We start from the raw sequence: 12,106 nt of genomic DNA, 5'->3' as shown, positions 1-12,106 counted from the left end.
CAACAGTTTATATTACCATGGCCCGCAGAGACTCAGTTTGGCTTCATTTGTTCGTTCAATGCCTAAAATAAGCTTAGAAATTGGATGGACGGTGGAGATATAACATATATCTAGGTGGGGTCCATGTCAAGGAAAATGGATGAATGGTGTGAATACAACACCAATGTTATGGGGGTTTCCACCGTCCCAGGATAGACGGTGGACGGTGTGGGTATAAACCTCATACATCAAGTGGGCTCCACGACAGCAGGGATGGACGCATACTTCAGGTGGGGTCCACGTACACGTGGCCACCCTATACATGAAATACATGATGGGTGGTGGGGTCCACATAATATAGATGTAAGTGTGTATAAAACACATACATCAGCCAGCCCACATAACTGACGTCAATTACAGCTGTTATATTCTGCTGCCCAGCAGCTCAACAGATGGACGGTGCAGATTAGGTGGGTCCACCCACATGGACACTACATGTCATCAAGGCGGGCCATTATACAAGGGAGGAGAGAGAGAGAGAGAGAGAGAGAGAGAGAGAGAGAGAGAGAGAGAGAGAAATGATGAAAATGGAAGGGACCCCGCCACTATGGCCCCTCCAAGATACAAAACATACATCAAGATGGGTCCCACCACAAGTGGGCCCTTAAATCACAAAATCAAGTTATAAAATAACCCACCTCAAGTCCCCTCTTCATTCTTCCACCTACAGCCTCTAGATCTCCAAGGGAACGTTTTTAACGGTTGAGATGGACTTTGGATGGTGGGATTGGGTGGTAAGAAAATGGGTCACACCAAGCTCTCTCTCATGGAGATTTGGAAGAGCTTGGACGTTGGGTTGCTTGCTTGAAAAAAATTGAGAAATGAGAGAGAAAGAGGATGGGATGTAAAGAGAGAGAGGGATGGGTGAGTGAGTGATGGGTGATGGGTGTACTTGACATGTATGGGTTGTAAGAGAGAGAGTTTGACTTTGGGGTTGCTTGGGGATGGGGTGTGAGGTGATGTGTACTTGACATGAGATGTGATTGATGTGTACTTGATTGATGGGACATGTTGTAAAGATTCTCTTGGGATTACAAATGTGTGGCGTTTTCTTGAATTAAACGCGTGCCTACATCTCCTGGCCTAGGTATCACTTCGGCGCGCGAGATACGGCATCGGAACCGCGGCGACGGCGCGGTCGCTAGGGTACAAGTATTAGGTTGAGCCGACTCCGGAATACGAGAGGAGACTCAAGGTTGTGCTTAACTGCCAATAACAAATCGCAGGTCGCCGAGATTCGACCGAGAGGATCGCGGAAGTCTACGTAATAGTACGGGTTAGGATACGGGTCTTACATGCTCCCTACCGAGATCGAACACAACTGAATCCTACTCCCTGCCAAAAACTTTGCTCGAACTCGGCTCGATATCTGCTCGAACTCAGACGAGCCGACTACAAGCTGGGCATTCGAGCTCGAAGGCCGAGCCAAGTACGAGCTGAGACTCAGGCTCTGCGAGCCGAGCATGAGTTGAACAATACTCGGCTCAGCTCTACTCGTATACAGCTCTAATCCTCGTATTCAACTATACTTCCAACCATGCCAGCCGGATATAATAAATGGGATTTGGTATACCGTTCCATCTAATAACACCTGGTACACCCCACAAAACGGCCCTACAGTGAGTCCTTTTAAATTTTCTACTATAGTAATTTAATAGCAAGACAGGGACTACATGTCACTGTGAATATCCACCTCGTTGCTGATGCTTTCAGTATGCCATCCACGTCCGGGGTAGGATGGAAGCTGCATCCTATAAGATTTAAAGATAATCCTACTGCATCTTCCAGGCGGCACAAAAAAATAAACATGGATATCTAGCCACCCATTTCAGCTCTCATTTTCTTCTTCTTCCTATTATCAATTTCCAAGCGCCTACTCCATGCCAGCCGGATATAATGAATGGGATTTGGTATACCGTTCCATCTAATAACACCGGGTACACTTGGCCAAACGGCCCTACAGTGAGTCCTTTCGAATTTTCCACGGTAGTAATTTAATAGCAAGACAGGGACCACATGTCACTGTCAATATCCACCTCGTTGCTGGCGCTTTCAGTACGCCATCCACGCCCGGGGTAGGATGGAAGCTGCGTCCTATGAGATCTAAAGATAATCCCACTGCATCGTCCAGGCGGCGCAAAAAAATAAACATGGATATCTGGTCGCCCATTTCAGCTCTCATTTTCTTTTTCTTCCTATCGTCAATTTCCAAGCGCCTACTCCAGAAGCGCAAGAATCTTCCACCATCACCACCTTCCCTCCCCATCCTCGGCCATCTCCATCTCCTAAAAAACCCTCTCCACCGCTCTCTTTCCACTCTCTCCAACCGCTATGGCCCCATCCTTTCACTCCGTTTTGGCTCCCGCCCAGTCCTCGTCATCTCCTCCTCGTCTTCGGCCGAGGACTGCTTCTCCAAGAACGACATCATCTTTGCCAACCGCCCCCGTCTCCTCGCCGGCAAGCACTTTGGCAACCATTATTCTGGCCTCGGATGGGCCTCCTATGGTCCCCACTGGCGCAACCTCCGCCGCATCGCCACCGTCGAGATTCTCGCGTCGAACCGCATCCAGATGTTCTCCGCTGTCCGAATCCATGAGGTCCGGTCACTGGTAAAAGACCTGTTCCGGGATTCGGAATCAGGAAAATCAGTGGTGGAATTGAAGTTGAGGTTCGCCGAGCTCACCTTCAATGTGATGATGGGGATGATCGCTGGGAAACGGTATTACGGAAAGAACGTGGTCGATTTGGAAGAGGCAAGGAAGTTCTATGAGATCACAAGTGAGGGGTCAAGGTTGATCGGAGCACCGAATTTCAGTGATTTCGTGCCGGTTTTGGGTTGGATGGATTTTGGAGGTGTGGAGAAGCGGATGATGAGATTGGTGAGACGGAGGGATGAGTTCTTGCAGACTCTGATCGACGAGCACCGAAGGAGAAAGAAGAAGGTCGATTTTTCTTCCTCAATGGAAGTAGAAGTTCAGATCGAGAAGAATAATAAGACGTTCATAGATGTTCTGTTCTCGTTGCAAGAAACAGAGCCTGACTATTACACTGATCAGATCATCAAAGGGTTGATATCGGTATAATACTCTCATCTCTCTTGACAAAATCTGTTTCTGTTTGGCTACGTAGTGATCCAGACCATTCATTCATCTGAGGTCCTTCAATGGACCATTTGAGAGGATCTCAGTTGTTGGAGACCACGCCGTCCACTCAAAAGTGAATTTCTAACTTGTTTTTGTATGGACGGAGTGGTTTTCGAGCTTTTGTGACCCATGCATGGTTTTTAGACTCGGATCGACTCCTTCAGTCTCTAGTGGAGTTTCGTCTTGAACGAGTTGGCCGGGCCCTCCCGATGAAAACCAAAACAGCTAAAACCATGCGTGAGCACTTCACGACGTGTTCTGGTGATATGGGTATCTGTCCCGCCATATGACGATCCATGCCGTTTACACAGTCTGATGCGACTATTTTGAGTCGACTCAGACTCGGCACTAATCGACTGGGTTTGATACCACTGTTTCCTTAGGTGTGGTCCACCTGAGACAGCGTGGATATCCAACCCATCATCAACGTGGGCCCACTCACTACTGGGTTCAAGTTTAACTCAGTTCACCTTACTGCAAGGTTTTCCATCTGAGTTGTGTTGGGCACTTGTGACGTCAGTTGGGACCTTGAAATCCTTTATGTATTATTTTTTAAATACACATTCATACCCCCACACACCCCAAGGGTTCTGGAACCGTTGACCTCGGTGATATAACTTTTGTGATTCTAAGCCATGATTAGGGACCGTCCATCCATTCTTCCGTATCCTTTTATGGTATGAACCCAAAAATGAGGTTGATCCAAAATCTCAAGTGGACCACACACAACGCCCACCCTTAAAAATTTATTGGGGACCGCAAAAGTTATGAATCAACCTAATATATATTTTTCTTCGTCAAGTCTGTATGACTTAATAAGCAGGTTAGATGTCAACTAACCATTACAGTGGGCGTTATGAGGTTTTTAATGGTGAACATTCAATCACTATTGTTTTCCCATGGTGTGGTCCACCTGAGATTTAGATCTACCTCATTTTTGGGATTAAGCCCCAAAATTATCTTTCAAAATGGATAGACTACACGGATAAAATACATACATCATGGTGGGGTCCACATAGCACCAACCACTAGCCACCTGGTTTATGGCAACTAGGGGTGTACAGGAACCGCTCCCTTGACTCAACTCGAAAAAGCTCGAATTGACTCGGTTCAAAGCCGAGTACGAGCCGAGAGCTGCCCAACTCGACTTGACTCGGATCAAACCTAGCTCGAATTGAACTTGGATCACACCAGTTCGGTGACTCGGTTACTTTGATATTGATTGCTCACCAAGTGTTTGATGAAATGACTCAACGAAGTGTGGCTAGTAGCAAAGAAGATATATATATGAAACAAAAACCTTTTTTTTTTCTTGATTTTTTTGTTGCTTAGAAGGTGTTTGATGAAATACATGTAAAACCACTACTGCTATTTTATATACAATGAGATTGTAAATGTGCAGTCCATGTGTTTGTGAAAATGCTACATAGGCGAACTCGGCTTGAACTGGCCGAGCCGCTGACCGAACTGAGCTGAGCTGGCCAGTCAGGCTTGAGGATCGGGCTGACCGGAGTTCGAGCTGCGAGTCGAGTCGAGTCGAGCCGAGTTGAGCTGCGGCCAGGTCAGCTAGTGGCCGAGTCGAGTCGAGCTGAGGCCAACTCGACTCGGTGTACACCCTTAATGGCAACATCACTAGCCAAACCACGTTACCTTCAAACCTTGCTTCGCAGAGTTAATTATTACTCCGGAGGTATATCATGCTTCAAATCCAGGCACAGAAATCCTGGGAGTTTCAACACCTGATCAATGGTTGGAGTATCAATAGGTGGTGAAATCCCACTACGGCGTGAGTGTGTAGGGTGTGTGTGTGTGTGTAAAAAATAAAATAAAAATAAAAAAAGCACAGAAATCATACACATGCTACATTAACGAAATGTAAACAGCCAAATCCTGAAACCTAACCACTCTTCTTCAGTTTGGTAATTGAGCCCTTATTGGTCAAATGGACACTTGGGTATTTTCATTTTGTAATCGTTAAACAGATGTCCACCATCTCAACAGGAGGTAATCAATAACAACTATTCAATTTAGTCATTGGCTAGCAGTTAAGATGATTGAATCAAAATAAATTTTACGTGGGATAGACAATCAAGGGTAGGCAATGGCTGAGTAAATCTCGACACCAAAAATAAAATAAAATGTATCTGGAGGAGAGATGGTAGTTATGTGACAACTATGTTTTTGGAGTTTACTTTCAATTATAAGGTAGGCATGTGACGACAGTTTATAGCTATGTTCTCAAGTTGGTATTTATCATATATGACGCAGGGATGAACGTGATGAGGATAACTACTCCGAATCCACGGAGCTTCTCTGGACTCCTCACAGAGACTTCTCGAATTCACGAGGAAAGAAAGCAGAAAATAGAAATAAATTCTAAGAAATTTGAAATTGATTAATTGATGAATAAAAATGAGTTCACAACCCTTTAAATAGGGGTACCAAGCAATAAGAAAGAAATCAGAATCCAACTACAACTCAAACTCCTAGAATCCACGAATTACTATAAATAGTAAACTTACTATTTATAGACGGTCGTGATGTCTACTAGTGCGCAAGGTTTTCAACCAAAAATAGTAAGTGTCCTATTTGGCTTCACCAAACCGTTCTCCTAATTATTCTAAGCTCTTTTCACATTGGGCGCAACTCCTAAAGCCCGACGGATGAAGAGTTATAATCAAAGTAAAACTTATTATTTATAGTAAAAGCGAAATTAAAACAGGGAAACGACCGTCGATCCAGAGGTTTTTTGCAATTCCGAGCTGCGCAACCCAACATATCTAGGTTGGTTGGCTAAAGTAGCTCGTTCTACCCCAAAATCATATATTTTACGTCAGGTAACTCATTCCGGATTGCGAGATACGCCTGATCTAAGGTCCGATGGTCCGGGCCTTTTTTGATCCATCTTGGCCATGAAACTGTCCGCAACTCGCTCTACATCAATATATAAAAAATGCTTGAGTAGATTGTCTGTGTTTAGAGGTGTACACGAGTCCAGCCGATCCGAGCTTTGCCCAGCTCGTGCTCGACTCGGTCTGCTCGAGCCCTAGCTCGTACTCGGCTCGGCTCGGGCTTCGAGCTCATGCTTGGCTCGGCCGAGTTTAAGCCGAGTTCAAGCCTAGGTAGAGGACGGAGGAAATTCATAGCGGTGATCGTGACAGAGGAAGTTCAAGCAGATTTTGAGCCTAGGCAGAGAAGGAAAGGTGGAATGGGAAGGATTTGCACGACTTGATTCTAAGGAATGCTGGTGCGACCCATGTGATTGTGATGACCCGGCTCTTGAAGGTGATAAACTTTGAACCGACGCAGCTCCCAACGCTCTCATCGGCTGATGCTATGGTTCTGATCAAAGGGAGGCGGAAGAAGGATTACACAAATGAGGAACTGGATGTTCTAAAAAAATTCGATGAGAGATTGGGACGGTTGAGTTTCGGATTGTGGTTGATTGGGTCATTGCTGTCTGAGCTAGCAATCGCTCCATCTGCTTTATTTGAAGCCATTAACTGAATCTCCCTCGACGATGATTTGTGTTCTTTGAGCAGCAGTGATTATTAGTTCTGCAAGGACAATCCGTTTCTGATGAAAGCCTTGGAGTTCTATTTTATTGTTTCGTTTCGGAACAAACTGACCAAAGGAGAAAGCTTGCCTTACGAATGGCTCCTGCAGGGGCATGGTTCGCACCGAGTTACCAATTCGAGTCGAGTTTGAGGAGTATTTGAGTCGAGTCGAGTCAAGCAGGGGCAAGCTCAAACTCGGCTCGAACTCGTTTCAAGCTCCAAAAATCAGCTCGAACTCAGCTCGAGTCAAGCGAGTTCCAAGATTAGGTGTTATGTTACCTGGGTAACACAGGTTAACCTTAGCATGGGGCCTACCTTGATGATGTGTTGTATACCCACGCCGTCCATCCATTTCTCAAGTCCATTTTGGGACAGGGTCCCAAAAATTAAGCAGATCCAAATTTCAGGTGGACCGCACCACAGGAGACTGGTGATTTAGCACGTCACCATAAAAAATTCCAAAGGGCCCATCTTAAGGTTTTTTGTAATGTTTATTTTCCATCCAACTTGTTAAAATCTGGATGAAGGGAAAATACAAATATTACGTTGATCCAAAACTTTTGTATTGTAGCCCACAAAACGTTTTTAGTAGTCATTCATTACTGTTTCAAGCGATTTGATCCACCTAAGATTTGGATCTTCTTAAGGTTTGGGACTGTGTCCTGAAATAAGATGAGTAAACGGATGGACGGCATGGATATACAAAAAATACATCAAGTAGCCCCATACAGTTAAGGTAACACCCACTAGGCTTTTACATGAGTAAGAGCTAGCTAATATGCTTCCCGTGAGGGACCGGCGATTTCAATGCCATACGTTATCATTGGTCCATGTCACAGGCCATAACGTTTGATGGTGTCAGCTATGGTTTTTATTTATTTATTTATTTATTTTTAAGTCAATTGTATATGTCACACACCACAATTTGTATTATTGGTCCATGTCATAGGCCATAACGTTTGATGGTATCAGCTATGGTTTTTATTATTATTATTATTTTGTGTAAAAAGTAAATTGTATATGTCACAAACATATAAGTTTTTGTCCACGACTTGTATACGAAGTGTATATAATTCCACTTATTATATATTTGTTTGGAGGTGCAATTCAATGTATTGTAAGTTCACACCAAATTAATATTCATATGTTCATGCATTTACATGCTGTTCGTTCCTATATCCATTACATTCACAACCAACCATTAAATCTAAAATTCAACTACCTTCACCCATTTAGGACTTCATTCATCAAATATTGTTCAACAAAAAAAAAATAAAAATCATAACTATAAGCAAAGTCAAATCTAATCTAAACATAATTGATTATAAAGAATGAACTCTAATCTTGTATCAATCAATTGTATAAGCAAGTTATCTATCTAATAAGATAGATTCATCTTCCGCCAAATATGGCCATTGATCCTGAGTCTCATCCACCAACTGGGCCTCATTATACGGCACTTGATTCAGTTTCCTCTCTTGGTTTCTTCTATATGATTATCAATCCACAATGTTAATTGCTTAGACTAGCGAGTGAACCAATCATGGTTTATACATAGCATAATATAAGATAGCATAGACGAGAATGAATTATATATATGTAAGCATGAGTGTGGATATTAAGATATCATGAAATGCATGTCAACTTGCATCATCATCCACTTGCTTGGGTTGGATATTTGTCAATCCAAGTCTATACTTGTCAGACTTCTACAATAGGTAGTAGAGCTGGGCATGGGATGACTTGACTCGCCTGATTCAACTCGTCCGCCTCGTTCAAACCCGATTTGACTCGAACAAAATTGGTGAGTCAGTCTGAACCAAGTAGGCTTTGCCCAATCCGAATTCAAACCGTCGAGTTCGAGTTACCCAGTAAATCGACCCAACTCAACCCGAAACTCAATCCAGTCAGACCTAACTCGATCTGAAACCAACTTGACTCAGATTCGGGTATACATATAAAAAAAAAAAATCATAATTTTTAAGTATATCTAACCTTATACGCTGCACCCGACTCAATCCTAAACCTTCTCCCTCCCTCCCTCATCTCCTCCTCTTCCAAGCCCTGCAACTACCCACCACCATCACCACCCTCCTCCTGTCTCTCTCCTCTTCCAAGCTCGACAACCACCCACCATCATCACATCACTGCTCTCTCTCTCTCTCTCTCTCTCTCTCTCTCTCTCTCTCTCTCTCTCTCTCTCTCTATCTGAATCGGTGCCAACTCGAACCGACTAGGTACTTTTGACTGGGTTGGACTTGGTCCAAATTAGTCTAGGCTAGACCCCGAATCAGATTGGTTCAAGCATGTAGACTTGGTACTGAGTTGAGTCGAGTTCAGGTCAGGCTTATTTTAAAACTGGATCGAGTCAGGTCAACCCTAACTCGGTCCGACTAGAACTCCATGCCCAGCTCTAGTATGTAGTTATAAGCAATTTACACATCTACTCTGTAAGTAGGCTTCCACTAGCGTGGGTATCTGACAAAGAATCTACCTGGAGAACCTTCCAGGGAGATCCCCTGGGAACCAAGGCATGAGGTATATATGTAATCATATAGAGTGTGCCTCTAGGAATTAGCTCAGGAACACTATGAATGCATGCTTAAAACAACGTGCCTAAAACTCCCATGGTATATAATTTTCATTTTCAGTTGAAGATGAACCATTGTGGATGCTCTTTCATTTGGACATCCATGAATGTGCTAAGAAAATTTCCATCTGGGTGTTGGTTAATGGACTATCCAAAGTGAAGCCCAAATGTCAATGGTTAGGATCACTCAACCATGTGAGCCCCACTGGTAAACTGAATCCAAATGCTCTTGAACAAAACATTGATCAGAGTATTGTCTGACACTTAACATAGAATACGTCTGATCAGGAACTACTATTTGCCGGAACGGACTCGACAGTTCTGACCACGGAATGGGCCATGTCTCTTCTACTGAACCATCCAGATGTGCTGGAGAAAGCTAAAGCTGAGCTTGACATGCATGTGGGACCTCATTTGTTAGACGAAACGAATCTCTCAAAGCTTCCATACCTCCATTGCATCATCAATGAGACTCTCCGATTGTATCCGGTGGCCCCACTTCTATTGCCTCACGAGTCATCTGAAGAGTCCATTGTCGGAGGTTTTGACGTGCCACGTGGCACGATGCTATTCGTCAATGTGCGGGCTATTCACAGAGATCCCAAGCTATGGGTGGACCCCACCGATTTCAATCCGGAGCGGTTTCAAGGCCCAGAAAGGGCTAAGGAAGGCTTCAAGTTTATTCCATTTGGGCATGGAAGGCGGGCATGTCCGGGTGTGAGCCTGGCTATGCGGATGGTGGGCCTGGCATTGGGAACTTTGATCCAATGCTTTGAGTGGGAACGAGTCGGAGATGAGAAGGTGGACATGACTGAAGGGTTTGGGCTCACCTTGCCTAAGGCCCAGCCTCTGAAAGCTGTGTACAAACCACGCCTCACCATGTTCAACGTACTTTCGCAGCTCTGAATACCATCCATGGCTTTGAATCTGTTTAATTTAGTACATGCCATATCATGCTTTGGATAGTATAGCCTGGTTATGGTCATTTTATTAAGATTAATACTGTTGTAATGACAATTTATATCCCAAGTTTGGGCACCAACGATACTAATCTGCGTATGCCCGCGTGAGATCACGCCACACCCCCACCTCTCTGATGTTGTACACGCTTTTGTGAGATATAATCCATATTTTGTAGTTGTTTGATTTCTCTATAGTTATATATCACATATGACTAGTGTAAAATTATTCTAAGTCAAAGGATAGCGTGAACCCAAACCCAAAGTTCCGCTGAAAGTCATGAAGATGCGGAGCCGTCGTGTGGACCGAACTTGCGGTGGGGTGGAACCAAGGTGTGAATCGATGTTACAAAGGTGCGAACACACCGATGTTATGAAGGTGTGAACCCATAGCAGGGCCCAGAGGTCAAGTCCGCACCATCGCTCTTCTACATGGATCGACCGAAACCCACCTCTTGCCACATCATCCCCATGCTACTTTAGAGGTAAACGGATTGGCTACTCCCCCTGCCACCCGCCAAAATGGATGCTGTTCGGTGCTCTGTGGGCCCCACCATGATGTTTGTATTTCATCCATGCCGTTCATCTAGTTTTCTAGATCATTTTATGGCATTAGGCAAAAAATGAGTTATATCCCAATCTCAAATGGACCACATTACAGGAAACAGTGTTTAATGAATTTTGACCTTTAAAAGTTTTTTAGGGCCATAAAAGCTTTGGATCAAGCTGATATTTGTTTTTACCCTTCATCTGGGTCTGTATGACCTAATCAACAGATTAGATGTCAAATAAACAGTACAGTGGGCCTTAGGAGGATTTTAATTGTGGATATCCAATCAATATTGTTTTCCTGTGGTGTGGTCCACCTGAGATTTAAATTCCTCTCATTTTTGTGATCAAGCCTAAAATGATCTTTAAAAATGGATGAACGGAATGGAGAAAACACATACATCATGGTGGGGCCCACAGAGGACCGACCACCAGCCACGGGGCTGGTGGCAGGGGGAGTAGCCAATCCATTCCCACTTTAGAGGGGGCAATTACCACATGGTGTGACCATTATCCAATGAGAGAACGCCACGTCATTGTTATACCCCTGAGGAAGACTATAAATAGCTCTATGGGTCTCTCCAACGACTTCTCACTTCATTTTTCTCATTTCCTTTCATTTTCCTTAATTTTATAGCTTTTGGGATTGTGCAGCTTTTCTCAAGTAAATTCCATGATAACATGCACTAATTCCCCTAAAGAGTGGAGGTGCGGCCATGCCAACATCCCGACCTAGAATAAAAGTCGAACTACCCTCTCAGAGTAAGGTAAAAACTGTGCCTACTCTTAATAAGCTCTATTAGTAGTACATAAGTCACGTAGATGGCATGTTGTCCAAAGTGATAACGCGCCCATGCCTTTCATCATATGACCTACGTTCTTTGCTTTCTACTGCACTAATTACTTACATGCGTTCACATGGCATTTAACAATCAATACGTTAACTCCGACTTTATGGCCACTACCACGGTGATTCAAATAGCCCATGAAGAGAGATATTCTCTACTCTTTAGTCCAGTACAAATCCATGGATACTTTCCACGTACTATCTTCGATACAATGATCTAACACTATTTATTTAACATGCGAACGACATCTACTTCTCCAATGTAGACATAATGATACACTCTCTATTTAGAAGACACATTCAACAAGTGTGTGTGTATTCCAAAAAGAAGCTTTCTATTGAAAAAGCAAGCTATACATCGTTGAGGGCCTTCGGGCGCCCCTGGAACAAAAAACAGGGGCGCCTATCATAACTGGCAGCCT

At 44.0% G+C, this 12,106-nt stretch overlaps 1 protein-coding gene across 1 annotated transcript; it reads left to right on the top strand.

The window, feature by feature from the left end:
* Positions 1 to 2,154: 2,154 nt before the first annotated feature.
* On the top strand, positions 2,155 to 10,261 carry LOC131229642 (cytochrome P450 81Q32-like). Its single transcript, XM_058225631.1, has 2 exons — positions 2,155 to 3,116; positions 9,618 to 10,261. Exons 1-2 carry the CDS (start codon positions 2,190 to 2,192, stop codon positions 10,233 to 10,235), a joined length of 1,545 nt encoding a protein of 514 aa, XP_058081614.1. The 5' UTR covers positions 2,155 to 2,189; the 3' UTR covers positions 10,236 to 10,261.
* Positions 10,262 to 12,106: the final 1,845 nt, after the last annotated feature.

This window comes from Magnolia sinica, chromosome 16, assembly GCF_029962835.1.
Source record: "Magnolia sinica isolate HGM2019 chromosome 16, MsV1, whole genome shotgun sequence".
Lineage (NCBI taxonomy): Eukaryota > Viridiplantae > Streptophyta > Magnoliopsida > Magnoliales > Magnoliaceae > Magnolia > Magnolia sinica.
This window is presented reverse-complemented; position numbering and strand designations above follow the sequence as displayed.